Here is a 17,583-nt window from a genome sequence, read left to right as displayed (position 1 = left end):
TCACAAGGACCCACCTCTCCTCTCCCAAATGTTCAGAGCCAGGTATCTGGGATGCTCTCCCCAGGCCTAGGCAGTCACTGAGCAAGCCTCTCCACATGCACTGCAGCTGGACTTACAGGCACACAAGGGACATGCACACACAGGAGTGGTGGGGGGATCTGCCTGCTGCCAGGGACACAGACAGGAGAAGGCTGCAGGGCTCAGGTCTTTTATTGCAAAGAGGGAGATAATACAAAAAAGGACAGTCACCCCTTTCTGGGTCCCCCCAGGCCTGCAGCTGGCTGAGAGGGGTGACAGCAGGGGAAGGTCCAGGCGTTGCTCCTCCTGCATGGGGGCCTTGGCTTACACAGTGGGGAGCAGGTTGCTGCCAAGGACCACACTGGAGCCAGGGCCATCCACAACAGTAAAGCAGGTGACCTGCTGTGTCCCTGTGTGGTGCCCTGCCTGGCCAGAGGGCCGTGCTGTATGGGGAGCACTGGTGGGGGAGCCTGGCACAAGATAGGGCTGCCTGGCCCCAGCCAGACACAACACCTGGCAGGCAACCCTGGCCTCCTCCTCTACTCTGCTGCCTGTTTCACTTGGTGGGGTGCTGAGGTCTCAAACTGCTCTGCAGCCTTATGGAGGCCACTACAGGGGGCCCTCACCATGCGACCCTCGAGGCCCTGAGCAGCTTCGCCCAGGGAGGGAGGGAGCAGGGTCGTTGCCCTCTGTCCAGGCGGGGAGCTCAGCGGCCTCTGGTTTGTCGGTACTGCCAGGCATGGTGGTGCCCAGGATGTAGCTCCTGCTGGCTTGTCACGTGTTGTCCCGGGCCAGCTCCTCGGGGCAGGCAGGCTGGTCCCGGGACTTGCGCAGCCCTACTGTGGGCAGTTGGGCTGGGTCACTGTGCTGTAGGTCTGGCCCCGAAGGTGTGTGGTGCTGGTGCCGCTGGTACTGCACAAACATACAGACCTTCATCCCAATGGCAAGCATGTTTTTGCCCATGAAGATGCTGGAGACCCGGGCGTCCCTGAAGAAGACCATGTTGCTGCCTCGGATGAAGATGGTGGTGATGTTTACAGTGAGCATGCTCAGCATGGGGTACAGCATCATCCGGTGCGGCACGATGCCAATGCCCTGCATGCTGATCTCACACAGGGACACGCACGGGAGGACCAGGAGCAAGATGTAGCAGTAGAAGAACATGATGCCCTCAGCCCAGAGCGGCAGCCCCTTCTTCTGTGGCTCCCACAGGTTGGCCTGGATGTCCAGCACATCCAGCATGTCCACAATGACCCAGAAGAGGCGGTTGCGGAGATCTTCCTTCTTCTTGAATGTTCTGACATACTCCATATGCTCCGTGGCCACCAACAACACGTAGAGGGCTGGGATGCAGATGGAGAGCAGCAAGGTCAATGCTTTGCGAGCTATGAGGTCCAAGCTTTTCCGGTCAGCTTTATAATTCTGGTACACAAAGTAGACTTTGATCTCCAGAACGAAGACATACAGGAACCAGAGGATCATGGCATAGCCCCGCTTAGCTGTCTTTACCTCTGCCCCGACCCAGATGGCCACATAGCGGAGGACCAGCAGGAAGCACAAGTCACCCACTGCCACCATGACACAGATGCCCAACTTCCTGGAGCCCTGGCTCTGCTCCACCAGGTAGGCATCCATGAGGACGAGGCTGGTCATGATGAGCACAGTGGAGAGGCACACGTGGGGCTTGCTGACAGGTGGTGGGGGAACCATCCTGCACAGAGGAACAAGCAGGGTTGTTAGGGAGTTGCTGAGATTTCCTATCCCCACCCTTGGGCCCCCTTCTGCTGCCCTCTCCCCAACAGCTGTGGATGGCTGAAAGAAGGGAGGGAGGCGTTCATAGATTTCAACCATCCTATGTGCCTGGTTTGTTCCAAACCTGCAGACTTCTAGCCAAAGTGCTCCTGAGACTCCTGACCAGGCCATCCCGGTGGCCCATGATGTCTGAAGCCCAGCTTCTAGGCTGCACATAGTGGGACAGGCTGGACACTTGGGACACTTCAAGCACTTCGGATGCCACTGCCCCTTCTGGTAGCTCATCTCACTGGCTAGTCTCTGCCACCATGAAGGGTATGTGCCTTATTTTCCATGGGACTTCCCAGCCAGTGGCACTGGTTATATTTTTTCCCCCAAGGCACATAAGACCACAACTATGCATTTAACCCAAGCAGGCCCTTAACTGCTATGATCCAGGACTGTTCTTTTTAGTCTCCTTATTCTCATGCACAGCACAAGACGAAGGGTTATTTTTAGCCTAGCTATCCTGTGGGGTGGGAGGGAAGAAATCAGCCCAATATTCAGTTTCCTTCAGGTTTGTGTTCTCCAAGAGCTTTGCCTAGAGCTGTTTGCCCATGCCTACCCTGCCCCAACACCATAAGCTGAAAGCAAGGAAAAGCAGCACCAGCCCACAGCTCCAGGACACAAGGAGCTCTGCAACAGGCCCTCAATTTTGGCAGGATGCTCAGCTTTCCTGGGCTGGGGCAGAGCAAAGCACCGTCCCCAAAAGGACCCTGCGTGCCTTGTATGGCACCAGGACTGTCAGACTCCCTCCCCCTGACCAAGCACAGCTGCAGGCAGCTGCTGTCAGAGGCAGAGAGGGAGGACAGAGTCGGGGCCTCGCCAGGCACAACTCAGCAGCTGCTCTGGAGGGGAGCCAGCCCCCCGGATGAAATGGAGGATGAAGCTGGGCTGATGACTGTGTGGCACAGTGCTGCACGATGGCTGCCCACGCAGAGCTCGCCTCAGCCACACCTGGGCCATGCAGGGGCACCAGGACACCATCCTGGTCATCCAGTGGGCAGTGTGTGGGTGGCATTTGACCATGGAGCAAGCCACTTGAGAGCAGGATGGAGACCGCACAGTTAATGGTCACCTCTGCACACGGATGCTCCTGGTGCTGAAACTGATGGCACAGGGCCCTGAGCACAAGCTACCTGAACTCCTGCTTTTTGGCTGAGGGAGCAGGTGTCCGGCACAGTCGTGCATCTCTGGGCCCAGCAGCATCCTTGCATGTTGTGGGAGGCAGCTAAGCCTGAAGCTGCCAGACACAGGTGCCTCTCAGGGGGAAGAGATCAGAGGCCGGTGAGCTTGGAGATGCTCATGGATGTGGCACATCTGGAGCGCGCCACACGGCTGGGGCTCACCCGCCTGTCACTCCACGGCCTTCCCGAGCCTCCGGAGAGACTGGGGGTACCCCAAGCCCCGGTTCAGCACGGCCTCACCGCACGGACGCCCACCCCGGGGCCCGAGTGGGGCCGCCCCGCCGGGCCGTGTCCCCTCTGGGTGCCCGGGCGCCCCCGACCCCGCCTGTCCAGAGCCCCCTTCCCACGCCGGCCGGGCCTCGTCGGGGCGGGCGCTGTCCGCCGGCCGCGGCAGCTCGGCCCGCAGGCCCCCCAGGGTCCCGCTTACCTCGGGCGGCTCCCCGGGGCGCAGGGCAGCGGCGGCGGCGGCCCCGGGCCCGGCGCGGCATCGCCCGGCGCGGCCCGGCGGCGGTGGCTCTGCGGCGACGGCGCTTGGCCCCTCCCGGTGGGCGGCGGGCGGGGACTGCGGCGGCCCCCGCCTCACTGGAGGGCCCGGCGCCGCCCGCCGCTCTTCCTGCTCCTCTTCCTCTCTGCCCGCCGCCCCCGGGGCCCCTCGGCGGGGCTCCCTCCCGCTCCCCTGCCGTCCCCATCAGCTCCCGCCCTGGGGCCACGTCCTGCACCCCCTCCCTCCTCCAGCCGACCTCCCACCCCACGGCCTCCTCCTGCCCCTCCGCCCTGCCGCGGACTGACACAGACCCCTCACGGCCGCAGCCCAGCAGTGGTCCCAGGAAAACCTGTGGCGCACAGGGAAGCCTGGGCTGACAAGGGTCCTGCCGGCCCTCCAGGAGAGACTGGGGCCAGGGCCCCTCCTTGCTGGGGCCTCACTGGTGGAGGAGGCGGGGGAACGCATGCACCTCCGTGACCTGGCACCCAGCTACGCTGGTCTGCAGGATCCTGGGAGCTCCAGCTCCTCAGGACTCTGGTACAGCTGGGCTTGGCACAGCCAGGGGCTTGTGTGCAGATAAACCAAGCCAGGGAAGGTGAAAGGTTTCCCTTACCTTGGCGGATATACCTCTCTGCAAATGCTCTTCTATCAGCCTAAGCAGCTTATTGCATTTAACTCTGAACTTGCTTCTAAGTGATTTAGGTCTTAGCTACATAGGGAAGGTTTGGCAGTGTATTTCTGGCTTTAAAGTGCTCATTGTAAACATATGTATTTTTTGGAAGACAGGGAGGCTCTTGGATCTCTGGAGATGGGCTAAGAGCAAAACCAGATATAGACCTGAGACCAAGGACAAGTGCAAGTGACAGAGTGCCAGGGGAAATGCAGCCCACCTTGTTCCTGACAGGGTAGCCATAGGTCCTTGTTGTATCTGATGCCCTGGAGCATCTCGAGTGGCACCATGAACATATGAATCCCATCTGCAGTGTCCATGGCAAGTGGAGACATTGGACCAGCATCCAGGCTTAGCTCATGTGTCCCATGGTGAGTGTGGACTAGTTGATGCAGGCAGGTGGAGGGCCTCTGTGAAGAGCTCTGCCTTACAGAGGTACAACAAGGTAAAGAGTTTGGCTGTGGGATCATTCTCCTAGCCCCAGAATAAGCAGCAATCCCCAGAAGGGCTGAAAGAGCAGGAAAACAAAGCAGCCTAAACAACCTGCCTCCAAAAATGAAACCTTGCAACTCAACCTCAGTGGAGAGCTCTGTGAGGCACAAGAGGGCAAGCTGACACAGAAAAAAACTAGCTCTTTTCTACTGGATGCAGAAGCACCAGCTCTCACTTGCTATCAGAGCAATCTCTTGCAGGTTCAAGGGGTTTCTGTCTATGAAGGTGCCCAGGGAGTGGGACACCACAGAGGTACCTATGTGACGGAGGTAGGACAGAGGTGCTGGAGGTCACTACCAAGCAGTGCGGCTAAAGATAAGATGATTCATCTGTGAGCTGGAATCATAAAACCCCTGAGTCTTCACTAGAGACTAGGACGGGAGGTGACAACATTTGCGTGGGAAGCAGTGAAGAACTGCTTTAACGAGGCACATAAAAATAAGGAATCAGAGCAAGAGCAGATACCTGTGCTTCTCTAAAACATGATGCTGGAACCAGGGTGCCAGAGTTCATATGTGGAAGTAGCTGTATCAGAGACAAAACTGAAGGAAACCAAAGGGGGTACACCAGGGTTCCCAGGCACATAGCTGCTCCCTGGCTGCTGCTGGCTTCAGACCTGGGGGAAAAAGCATCCTCAGCTTAGCCCTGTGCTGCTTGTGACACCTGCACCCCACTGTTGTCACTGAAGAGTCCCTCTAGGGCAGTGACAGCAATGCAGTCTAAGGCTGATGGGAGAGAGCCAGAGAAATCCATCAGAAATCCAATCTGGTTAACATCCTTAAAGGGGAACTGCAGGAAGCAGAGGAAGTTTGTCAGCAAGGAATAGCAAGCAGTGGTTGCAATGGGGGAAGGCTGGTAGTGACCTGGGGACCATGCTGAGAGCTTCAACTGCTCCAAAAGATGCTTGTGACCCCCAGAATCTGGCCAGAGTTCAAGAGGTGGCTGGAACTGGTGGGCATCGTTTAGGAAAGCAATTTAAAAAACCTCCAAACAAGTGGGGAACAGCCTGTGAGTAAGCTGATCACAGGGTGCTAGGAGATGTCTTAACATCACAAAAAAAGGCTAATGTGAGCAAGGTGTTGGAAGGCAACATCAGAGTGGAGAAGAAAGAAATTGGGCATGACAAGTAGGAAAAGAAAGGAATTAATATAGAGTCAATTCAGGGAACTTTGTCAAAAATACAGAATGGAGGGAATAGAGTAATGGGGTGCAAGCTGGGCCTCTGAAAAAATGGTGTCTATTGGAAAACCTTGATTTCAAACACAGCTACATGCAGCATCACACAGAGAGTGGTACAGAGAGTGGATGCTGCTACTTCTGCTGCAAGCAACTCAGAGGAAGAGAGAAAGGACTATCATGGAAAACCAGCAAGTTAAGGGGCACTTAGTGCAAAGCTGTGGTAGAGTACACATGCTGGACCACCTGGATGTACCTAGAGGGGGACACTGTAGCTGGTAACACATGCAATCATGGCAGCCTGGGCTCATAAGGATTTTGAAAATTGAGGCTTTTAGCATTGAATCCGGAGCACACAAATAGTGCAGCCACCCCAGCCCTTCACAAGGTGAAGTACCCGAGTGGCAGAGCAGGGACCAGCAGCCCAAGCACTGGTGATGCAGCACTGTCCCAGGGCCTGGAGGCTGGGCTGGGTGTGGGGCCAGCCCTGGGAATGGCTGTGTGGGCCACCGCCACCGGGGGCCAGTGCAGATCTACGCAGCCTGCTCAGGACAAAGACACACTCCTGGCTCGTTGGCATGGGGGGCAGTGTGTGACCAGCAGCATCTGCCCGTCCCATCCAGGCCGCGGGGCCAGAGCCCCCTCCAAATATCCTCTATACACCCTCCAGCCCCAGCCGTATGTCACAGGTTTACTTGTTCTAAAAAAACCAAGTGGGAATTTTTTTTTCTTTTCCCTGCATCATTAGGAAAGAGGGATGCTGAAGGAGGGAGGGGGAGGGTGATTCTTTGGCTGGGGTGATTGACACACACAAAAGAACTGGCCGACAGCCTGCATTCCAGACTGATGGCCCTCAGAAGACTGGGGGGGGGGAGGAAGTAAGTTTTTTTCCTCTCCTCAGGAAACCGCAGGCACTCCACTTCTGCCCTGACTCAGGGAGTGTGTGTGTGCGCGTGTAAAGGCTCCGAGTTTGTTTTGTTTTCGGCCAGGTCATCTGGCTGCTTCTAGCCGCGGTTCACCTCCGTTCTCCTGCGCCCTGTTCTGCCCCCAGCCCGGACTTGTTCAGATTTCATCGGAGAGGTTTGGCCCTTCTGCGAAAGAACCTTTGGGGGAGGAGGCCGCCCCTTCCCTCCTCTGCTCCCATGCTTGTGCCCGTCGACGAGGAGTGGGGGAGTCCCGGCCGGAGCCAGCCGCCGACAGCGTGAGTCTGTGGGAAAAGCCCCTTTTTTTTCCCCCTCTTCCCTCCCCTTCTGGGTTTGGGGAATCTCCATTTCGGCTCCTCCCGCGCTCCGGGGCCCTCACGCGGCGACCGCCAGAGCCCAACAGCGCCCCCTGCCGGCCACAGAGAGCAACTGCAGGCTCTGCTCCTCCAGCGATCCAACAGCGCCCCCTGCCGGCCCTGGCTAGAATTGCGCCAAAAGGCGGAAAGTGCCGAACTGGGTTTTTTTGGAGGGGACTTTGGGTACAGGATTGGTGTTCAGTTGGTTTTGTGTTCTTTTGTTGTTCTGCCAATACGCATATATCCTTTAATAATGTGCTGTTATCTTTTCTTTCTCCATACTTCCTCAATTGCAGCCTCTTAATTTCAGATTTACAGTTGCTTAGAGGGAAGAGCTTGGTCTTCCTCATAACTCATCTTCCTTAGCAAAACACTTCAGTCTCATTAAACTGAGACACCGTAGCACCCCCAGCAGCACAGGATGAGCCCCTCTCAGCCCCAAATTGCCCAGGACACAGCAGAACGAGCCTGCACTGGGCCTGGTGCCTGAGAACGGCGCAACTTTCCCACTGCTCTGGGCTGGGCTGGGGCTGCTGGCAGAAGGTGCCTGCAGGTTGTGGCGATGAGGGAGAAAACGTGGCTTTGAACACAAAAGGTGCTATTATAGCTAAAACCATGACAGCTTGACAGCAATGTCTGTACTGAACAGAAATGCTCTACTCCAGAGCAGCTGCTGTGTCTTGCTGCACCTCAACCTTGTTCAGGGGCAAAGACAACGTGTGGCTCTTCCAGAAACAGTGTAGTTGAGAAAAATGATGGCCTGAAGGGATCGGGTGTCCTCTAAAGGCTTGACCAACACATAGAGGCACATTGTGGCACCTTGTCTGCCCAGAGCAAAGGTACTGTCTGCTATGATATCTCTAAACAGTGTTGAAGTGCTGGGCATGCTCATGGGCATAGTCCATTTGGATAGCAGTGACACATAAAAAAACAAGTAAAAGGGCTTTTCTGGAGGCAGATTTCAAGCTGGTTACCTGGATGTTAAAGAACAAGGGTTCCTTGTGTACTTTCCCTGATGTGCTCAAGGATCACATCCACAATGAAGCAAACAGCTGGTGGTTGGCACGCAGAAAGGTCTCAGTGTAAGAGGAGATGGGGACACAGTTGAATGTGATGGCAACTCTACTGATCTCTGTTTAAGCTGAAAGATAACCAGGTTCTAGTATGACAAACACATGAAAATTCTGACCCCAAAGGCAGGGAAAAGCTACCATGTGTGGAAGAGCACAGTTGTGGGTAGCTCATGCTGTAGGCACAAAGCCAATATAACATGAAGGCAGGAGAAAATGAAGAGTGCGCTGTGTAGCCAAGCCCCCAGACAAACAAGGCAAATTGAAACAGCCTGAGAACAAATGCATAAATTCATCTGTAGAAAAGCCAGAAGGCCAAAATAAACAAGTAAGCTGCACTAAGGCAAGAAATAAAGGGAACAGGCTGCAGGGAGAGAGATAGAGAAATCCATCTGAATCCCGCTGAACATCCCTCCAAGGGAAATGCAGCCAAAGGAGGAATCTCATCAGCCTGAAATTGCAAGTGGTTACTGCAATGGGCAAAGGCCATTTGTGACCTGGGGACTATGCTCAGAGCTTCCACAGCTCTGAAAAAGTGTCACAGATTGTAAAGTGTGGCACAGCCACAGGGCAGAGCAGAGGTGGCTGGAAACGATGGGCATCCTTCGGGAAGGCAGGGGAGAAGTGGCCAAGGGGAGCAGCAGGACTGCCAGCCCTTGGGAGTTGCCTGGAAGGCTGTGTTCAAGGGCCATCACTTCAGCAGGCTGCCCTGGGCTGAGCAGAGAGGTGCCTCTGGTGTCCTGGAAGTGAGAGTGTGTCTCAGTTTAATGAGACTGAAGTGTTTTGCTAAGGAAGATGAGTTATGAGGAAGACCAAGCTCTTCCCTCTGTAAATCTGAAATTAAGAGGCTGCAATTGAGGAAGTATGGAGAAAGAAAAGATAACAGCACATTATTAAAGGATATATGCGTATTGGCAGAACAACAAAAGAACACAAAACCAACTGAACACCAATCCTGTACCCAAAGTCCCCTCCAAAAAAACCCAGTTCGGCACTTTCCGCCTTTTGGCGCAATTCTAGCCAGGGCCGGCAGGGGGCGCTGTTGGGTCACTGGAGGAGCAGAGCCTGCAGTTGCTCTCTGCTGGCCGGCAGGGGGCGCTGTCGGGCTCCGGCGGTCGCCGCGTGAGGGCCCCGGAGCGCGGGAGGAGCCGAAATGGAGATTCCCCAAACCCAGAAGGGGAAGGGGAAGAGGGGGAAAAAAAGGGGCTTTTCCCACAGACTCACGCTGTCGGCGGCTGGCTCCGGCCGGGACTCCCCCAAAGGTTCTTTCGCAGAAGGGCCAAACCTCTCCGATGAAATCTGAACAAGTCCGGGCTGGGGGCAGAACAGGGCGCAGGAGAACAGAGGTGAACCGGGGCCAGAAGCAGCCAGATGACCCCGCTGAAAAACAAAACGAACCCTGGAATGCCTCCACACACACACTCTCCCTGAGTCAGGGCAAAAGTCTAGTGACCTGCCGTTTCAGAGGAGAAAAAAAACCTCATCACCTCCCCCTCCCCAGTCTTCTGAGGGCTATCAGCCTGGAATGTGGGCTGTCGGCCAGTTCTTTTGTGTGTGTGAATCACTCTAGCCAAACCACCCTCCCCCGTTCAACATCTTTCTTTCACAATGATGCAGGAGAAAGAAAAATTCCCTGCTTGGTCTTTTAGAACAAGTAAACCTATGACAGAGTGCATCCCTGAGAACCTGGAGCACTCAATGTTATTAAAGTACCACACAAATAGTCAGGAATGGTGACTCAGACTGAAAAGAAAACGGACTAAAGCAAACAGCTGGGGACTGCAATGGGTTTTCGAGCCCACAGATCTAGGAGGGTTCTCTGGAGTAGTCAGCTGCTTTTGGGGAAAGGCCATGGTGATACCCATTTGAGCCAGCTGAGGTCAAACTAGATGGGTGAAAATGCTGAGATAAGGCCATGACCATCGTGTGACTCTCCTGCTGCAAAAACAAGGTTCTCATATTCATTGGCAGAATGCTATGAAAATGCAGCTCATCCTTGATCCAGTTGGACTTCCACAAAGGCCTCTGCTAAGATCTCTTAGCAAATGTTCTTAGAGAACCACGGCTGCCAAGGATGAAAGCAAAAGGTCCTCTTGTACATTAATGACTTGCTTAAAGGAAAGAAAATGCACCAAAGCAGCAATCAAGCTGTTCTGTGAGCAAGTCAGGAGGTCTGAGCAACTGCTGGGATCTGTGCCATTCATCAAATGCAGAAATGGGCTAGGAAGGTGGGCAGGGAGCAAGAAGTAGACATCAGTATTCAGGGAAGTGCCCCTGAAATGTTTACTGAGAACATTTTGAAAACATCAGTGCTGTACTCAAGATTCACAGTAGAAACCATGGATGCCTTAGGCTGCTTTGCAAGTTTGTGCTGCTGTCACTTCTCAAATTCTAATTCCTCCACTGGCATGAGCCACATTTTAGTCTGCCAGGAATAACTGCATCCACGGAAAACTTTGTCACTACTAGGTGAATTGAGCAGCATAGATCCCTGCAGAAATTGCTGGCTTCTCTTTATTTTGTTTTGAACATTATTGACTTGGCCATTTCTTTCAGATAGTTTTCAATGAGGAGCACTGCAGCTCTTGGTTCATCTCTGCCTCCTATCAGCCCTCAAACAGCACCACCCTCCTCTGATGATTTCCGATTTCTCTGACTTTCTGATGTTCCTTTCCAATTTTTTTGAGAGGCAGAGCCATTTCAGACAGATCGTCTTCTGAGGCCCTGCTAGAGGTGAGGTCCAGGAGGGCAACCTTCATGCTTTCTGCCAGAACAGAACCACAGCAATGCACTTGCCCAGCTGCTGTACCACAGGCTTGCCCCCAGCTCTGTCCCTGCAAACCGTGCTGGCCCTAAGGATGCTCTGCCCTGCAGCTGTGCCATGCTCTACAATCTGTGATGCTTTCTCAGAGTTGTTGAAGCTCTGGGCATGGTCCCCAAAGCACAAATGGCCTTTGCTCATCACCAGCCGCCACTTAGGTTCCTCCTTTAGCTGCGTTTCCCCTGGAGAGATGTTCATTGTGATTGAAGTGGATTTCTCTGTCTCTCCCTGCAGCCGGTTCCCTTAGAGTTCCCGGGGTTTCGAGGAAACAATCAGTTGTAGCTCTCGGTTTCCTTTCAGCTTCAACCCACCATGCCTGCGGGTCTATCTGCCCTGTTCCTCCTCAGGCCCTCCCTCTGGCTGCTTACCCCGCGGAGGGTACTCCTTCCCCGTGGCGGCCCACGGGCTCGCCATCGCCCTGGGGATCTCCAGCGGGACGTCTCTGCCCCCGCCCCCGGCACAGCAGCTCGTGTACGGCCGAGGGGATCACGGAGCGCCCGCGCCCGGCCGCGCCCCTGCGCGCGCTCTCTCGGGGCGGGGCCGGCGTATTTTAGAGGGAGCGACGCCGCGCGCTCCCCCCGCCCCTCCGGGGCCGCGGCGCCGCTCCCATTGGCTAGCCCCGCCCACCGGCCTCTCCGATTGGGTACTGGCCGCTCCGTGCCCGCCTCCCTCCCCGGAGGCTCCGATTGGCCGCTCGCCACCGGCCTCGGTCCCCGCCCTTTCTCCCCGCTCCGGTTGGACCGTGCCCGAGCCCCGTTTGCGCTCTGATTGGCCACGGTCCGCGAGCGAGCGGGCGGGCGCGCGCGCTCGCGCGCCGGGGCGGAGGCCGGCGCTGAGGCGAGGGGCTCGCGCCGCCCCCCAGCGCCAGCGGCGGCGGCGGCGGCGGCGGCGGGATGGCGGCGATGGCGGCGGCGGCTGCGGCGGGCGGCGCGCTCGGGTCGGGCCCCGCCGCGGGGCCTCCGGCGGTGGCCGGCGGGGCGGCGGCCGCGATGGCGGTAGCTGGCCCCGGGCCGGTGCCGGTGCCCATGAATCTCTTCGCCACGTGGGAGATCGACCGCTCGGCGCCGAGCTGCGTGCCCAGGTGAGCCAACCCCGCCCCTCCCAGCCGCGGGGGCTGCGGTGAGCCCGGGCACGGCCGGGGCCGGCGGGGAGGTGGCCCTGCAGCATCCCTGCCCCGCCGGGCCGCGCCCCCTCGGTGGCGGGGAGGGCCGGCCCCGGGCAAGGACTGATGCGCGGCGAGCCCCGGCCGCCGTGCCCGCGCCCGCGCCGTGCTTCCCGCGGGAGCAGCCCCGGGGACCGCGGGGCAGGGTGGGACACCACCGGACCGCGGCTGCGTTGCCTCCATGTTGCAGCCTCTGGCGACTGTGCCGCGATGGCCACGGATCCCAGAACGGGGCGTGTCATCGTGGCCGTGCTGCTTTGGGAAGCTGCCTCTTTGCCTCCCAAGTGAACGGGTTGGCCTTACAGCCGGATCCCTGAAGCCGGGCAGTGGCCACAAGGCATCCCTGAGCCTGTGGGAGTGTGTCACCTGCACTCCAGACCACAGGGAACAGCAAGAAGGATTCATTGTGCTGCCAGCTGAACTCAGAGTTGTATCTCTGGCAGAGCTGGGAGACAAGCTGAGTGGTGTAGATGTCGTCGCTGACTCTGTGGTTAAGGGTATAGTCCAGGCTAGATGTGCCTGTAAACACCTCTCTTGGAGCCAGGAGGTGCCTGATGTGTTAACAAACTGGGTGTCTTTTGGCTCACTCATCTTATCAAATACTGATAAGAAGGTCTTCTCATGAGAGCTATGGGGCAGATTCAGGAAATCAGTGGGTAAGAAGAAGTGGTGTGTAATCCATCTGAAAGTTGTTTGAAGAACTGGTTTTTGGCCAGTGAATCCTGTATCTTTTCATGAGGACAGTTTCCATTAGCATTGTGTAGGTGCTTGTTCTAATGCATGAGCTTCTTTGTGTGCTGATAGCTAGAGGGGCAGCCATCTAACACAGCAGCTTACAGGAAACTTCTGTTAAATTAATCTGAAATTTAGTCTCTGGAATATCTTCAAATGCAACATTTGCTAAGATAGGAAGAAGCCGATGCTGATTCTTCCTTCAGAGACCATGGCTCTAACATGTTGTGCTGCCATGTCTGTAGAGTCAGCAGGTCTGGAGAAGTTCTGCCTGTGGTCACAGTCCACAGTGACCAGTGTGGGACTGGTGCTTCTGTGTTTTCCAGTCTTCAGCTAGCCCAAGCTTTCCTTAGTGAATGGGTCACAGATGGGCACCTGTCAGGCAGGTATTTGTGGTCACTGAAACTAAAGGGAGATCAAGCCCCAAACCTGAGCTGGGTTAATGGTGTGTCTGTGCACTGTGCTTACTTATTGTTTGTCTGTGTTCTTTCTCTACTGATGTGCTTGTATAATGTTTTAGTCTTGACATTAGTTTTTTCAAGGCAGAAACTCTGCTTTACTGTCTCAGTGTCCAGCACAAGTGGTCTCTGGTCTTACTGTGCTTTGGGGGGGGTAGTGGTGGCAAAATAACATCCATTCAAGGGCAATCATGCTTCTCCCTTGTTGCTTCTCTGTTTCTTATCCATGGGTAGTCTCAATTTTTACATCCTTATGCATATCTGGGGAAAGGAGAGCTTTCCAGTGGTTTTAATGCTATAGAACATGGCTTCTTTTTCTGAACTCTCTATTCTGAACTCAGTCTTGGCTGTCCCTGTGCTCCTTCATAGGTGTTTCGTTTTCTGCAGATGCAGCTCTGGCTGTTGCAGGAGTGAGACTAGGCTGGATTAATTTTTGTGGGGTTGCTCTGTGCTTGGCTGTTAATGCAGGACAGTTCAGAGATTGTGTCCAGGCCTTCAGGATGCCAGAGACAGTCTGGGCCAGTAAAAACAGGCACTGTGAAGTAAAAGCCCCAGTGCATGGAACAGTCCAGTAGTATCACTGTAAGATGTTTGATGTCTTGGCTTTCTAAGATCAACTGTTGGCCATAATGGAAGTTTTTTCCTGCTGAATCAGGAATATGCCCCTGAACTAAGTCCACATTTATTTTTGCAAATGGCCTGGAGAATGAAAGTATCATCCCTTCTGCAGGGTCTTTCTCATTTCAGACCCAAGTTGAGAGAGATCTGTGACCTATTAATGACCTTCCTATGAACTGACTGAGCATAGCCTAGATCCAGATGCCTTTGGCTCAAGTGGTTTTCAGGGGAGGCAGAGCTGAATTTTCTGGGCAGAGGCAGAAGGAAGTAAACACCTGGTAACCAAACAAAATGCACTTTGTATCTTCAGTTAGGCTGCCCATTGGGGTAGGGATTATTGGCTTCCCATCACAATGCCTTTTGAGGAAAGCAAGCCTGATTAGTTCATGCTGCAGGGTGTGAAGCATGCTTTGGTTAAAAGAGTCAATCAATTAGCCTTAACTTCCACTCACTTCTTAGCAGAAGTCTTCATAGTGGTCTTTTGAGGTGGGAGTGTCTTTATTGTGATGCCTTGCAAATAAATACTATAAAATAAAGGGTATTAAGGTAGTAGCAAGTTTTCACTGAAAGAAGACTGCAAGAAATGAACTAGAGGTTTGCCAAAGTAAAATGTCCATCTGCATCAAGGTAATGTCTTAACTGTGTTTTCGTTGTTTTGTGTGTTGATCAGGCAGTATGTTTTGAAAAAATGTGTGAAAAGATTTAAGCCAACATGCTTGAGATCTTGTTAGTTCCACAGTGGTATTTTCAACCTCTTATAATGGACTGCTCTTTTTTTTTTTTTTTTAACATCTGAGCATCCATAAATGTAAGTTCTTAATTAGGAAACAAGATAAGATTGTGTGATTGTGTTCACTTCTTCCATGACACAGCTGTTGTGTTCAGTGTTATGTGGATGTTGTTTCAGTGATAAGTAGCCATATTTCTAGTGAGAAGTGAGAGATAAGAGTTGTATTTTGGCTACTGTATTTTGAGCTCAGGCAGATTGTACCTGTACAGATTATGCTATGAATGGCGTTGCAAGGATTCAAATACACTCCGTTTCATCCACAGTACCTCATATCTCAGTACAATGCATGAGCAAACAAACATTCCAAGTCTTGCTGCCACCCACACGTTGTGCTTGAACACAGTGTCTCCTGCTTATGATAGTTAGAAAAGCATCGACTGAGGGAAATGCATGTGGTTTGGGCTCACGTTGTGAGACATTGTATGTGTACCTTCAGGATATTAAATTTCAGAAGATGCTCTGAATTCCGTATCATTAAAACTTGGCAAACTTGTGTTTTGGAAAGTTATAGCCTAATAGTTTTCTTGAAATGAGAGCAGTTGTGGCAAGTACTACTGGAAATATCCCAAAAGTGCCAGCTAGGGTGATCTTTTAAAGTGCCATGAGGTCAATGTTCTTGTCTCTGCAACCCTATTATCCTGTTTGGGCAGTGTCCATTACCCTGACAACTCACGGAGAGTAGGTTAAGACTTCATTTGTGCAGATGGTTGCATGGTTTCCTTTGCCTGAGGTCCAGAAATCCTTGCAGTGACAGTACCTGCCATAAAGCCTGGAGGAACGTGCTCTTCTCTGGCACAGCTACCTGAGGCTGCATCTTGCAGCCTCACAGAGGGGCTGCTGTGGGCTCAGGGGTCTGTTTACTCTCAGCAGAGAGTATTGCCTGTCTTTTCTATAACCCGTAAGAGTTTCCTTTTGTGAAGCTGGTTTGGTGATGAAGAGCCTCTAAACTGGATGTCCCTTTAAGAAACACTTACTCCAGCTGGAATAACATATATTTATCTTCCTGAGATGTTCTTGAGTGGTTTCCTGGGTAAATCAGACATTTTCATTGTAAACTTCCAACCTCAGCAAAATCTGTTCTGTTTGGATAAGCTACAGAGTTGCACCTCTGGGAAAGTTAAATGATTCCAGATTGTTCCTTCAAAAAATACTATGATGCCGTGACAAACCAGAGTAGCTTCAGACCCGGAGTGCTTGGGAGAGGCCACAGTTTCTTGTAAGGAAACAATCTCTTATAACTGGTGATATTTGCCATGTTTGAATTATGATTTCCTTCTAGTCCTATGTAGAAAACAAAATGTCCTAAACAGCCATCAGATTGCTTATTATTCTTAATATTGTGGGCTTGGCTTACAGGCCTGCAACCATAATAAGTCTGATGTGTTGTCCGCTATCTGTCGCTCTCTGTGGCAGCAGAGCACGTTTGGGATTTCTTCTCTGGCAGTGTTATGTTTCCCTTCTGAGCATACAATAATTGAGTGGCTGTCTGTTACTCCTTTCTGCTCATTAGTAGAACTCCGGACAAATGTCCGCTGCGAGTATGATTGATGGGGGATGTGCTCCTTTCAGTAGTGGCTTCCCTGAGGGCTTAATTTTATTTGAAGTACCTGTCATGCTGCCTCCTAGCCTTGCTTTCCAGTGTTTCATTCATTAGGTAGGCTGTGTTACATCAGTTGTCTGATGGCTTATCAAAAATCTTGCATTGTTTTTATTGTGCTAGTACACCATGACTGCATTCCGCTTCCTCTGGCATACTCAGTTACTTGTGACTGATTACTGGCAGCCATGTAGGATGTATAGTGCACCCTCCTCTGGGATTGAGATTCCCTGACCTTTATTCTGTCAAAAGAATAAATTGCTGAGCACCAGTAGCCTACAGGGTTCCTGTAGCAGATCTGTTCTTTGATGAAATCTGTGCCAATGCTTTTGTGTAATTGTTTGCAAGGTGGAATGATTCTGGATTGAAAGTATGTCTCCAGTCAACTTCAGAAGTTATTTCCAAAAGAGAGCCAGAGGTAAGAAACATACTGCACTTTATAGCATGCCAGATGAGCATATGGACAAGGTTATTTCCCAAACACCTTTTGTTATTATCTGTGCTTTCAGCATCCCAGCTTATGGGGAAGCTGTGCTTCTGTTTTGGATTGTTTTGGTTTTTTTTTTAACTACATCAAAGCTAGTGAATACTGTTTTGGGAAACAAGAAGTGAGAGTGTCTTACTCCTCTGTGTGGGATGTGGTAGCAGGAACCCGTGTCTGCCTTCAGTGAAGCAGACAGCTTAAGTGATACTGCTTTTGTAGTTAGAAGTCTCTTAGATAAATGAGGCTTTGTTTGGATACTTCAATATACTCATTGCAGTGGACTGGGAGGAGAGATGCAATGTGTCCAAGCACCTGAAATATTGCGTGTGGTTACAGAGACCACTCCCTGCTCTGCAGTGTGATTCAGCCTCTGTGCACACAGCCCAAAATTACACTGGCATTTTCTGCTGGCCTGTTGCAATGCTCGCTTCTTTATAATGCTGTCCACTGCCATCTCTCATGCTCTTTCTGTTGCCCTGTATCAAGTGGTCTAACTCAGTGAGTGATTCTGTTTAGTAAATAAGAACTCCTATTGTCCTTTGGCTGCTATTCTAGTTTTTCTAGGTTCTCCTTATTTTCCTACTCATGCTGGTTTTTAAACTTCCACTGTAGATCCTTCTTATTGTGTTTCTTATTCTTCAGAGCAAGCATATCTTAAGTAGGATGAGATCCGAAGCCAGTGCATATGGGACCATCTCCTGGACAAAAAATGTCCAGGTTCCATGCCCAGCTATGCATTTCAACTGTTTTTCTG

At 52.8% G+C, this 17,583-nt stretch overlaps 2 protein-coding genes across 6 annotated transcripts in view; one reads left to right on the top strand and one right to left on the bottom strand.

Moving 5' to 3' along the window:
- Positions 1-195: 195 nt before the first annotated feature.
- Positions 196-5,423, bottom strand: LOC127473403 (transmembrane protein 121-like). 3 transcript variants are annotated; one of them, XM_051792954.1, is made up of 2 exons: positions 3,792-5,423; positions 196-1,729 (listed from the first exon to the last, which is right to left on the bottom strand). In XM_051792954.1, the coding sequence occupies exon 2, from the start codon at positions 1,726-1,728 to the stop codon at positions 793-795; it is 936 nt and encodes a 311-aa protein (XP_051648914.1). In that variant the 5' UTR covers position 1,729; positions 3,792-5,423; the 3' UTR covers positions 196-792. The 3 variants fall into 3 exon arrangements, with proteins under 3 accessions (XP_051648914.1, XP_051648913.1, XP_051648915.1); XM_051792953.1 differs by lacking the exon at positions 3,792-5,423 and adding an exon at positions 3,424-3,722; XM_051792955.1 differs by lacking the exon at positions 3,792-5,423 and adding an exon at positions 2,949-3,208.
- A 6,458-nt stretch (positions 5,424-11,881) lies between these two features.
- LOC127473398 (phosphofurin acidic cluster sorting protein 1-like) overlaps positions 11,882-17,583 on the top strand; it is a 60,045-nt gene continuing 54,343 nt past the window's right edge. Inside the window, exon 1 of one of the 3 annotated variants that reach the window (XM_051792930.1) lies at positions 11,882-12,069. In XM_051792930.1, coding sequence (XP_051648890.1) covers positions 11,882-12,069 — 188 coding nt within the window. The remainder of the gene's footprint in view (positions 12,070-17,583) is intronic. The other 2 variants (XM_051792932.1, XM_051792933.1) reach the window with 2 other exon arrangements.

Source organism: Manacus candei, unplaced genomic scaffold, assembly GCF_025592945.1.
Source record: "Manacus candei isolate 608988 ecotype Guabito, Panama unplaced genomic scaffold, ASM2559294v1 h1tg000035l, whole genome shotgun sequence".
NCBI classification, from domain to species: Eukaryota; Metazoa; Chordata; class Aves; order Passeriformes; family Pipridae; genus Manacus; species Manacus candei.
This window is presented reverse-complemented; position numbering and strand designations above follow the sequence as displayed.

Excerpts from the sequence above, each read along its gene's own strand:
- LOC127473403 (XM_051792954.1), bottom strand. The coding sequence starts at position 1,728 with ATGGTTCCCCCACCACCTGTCAGCAAGCCCCACGTGTGCCTCTCCACT.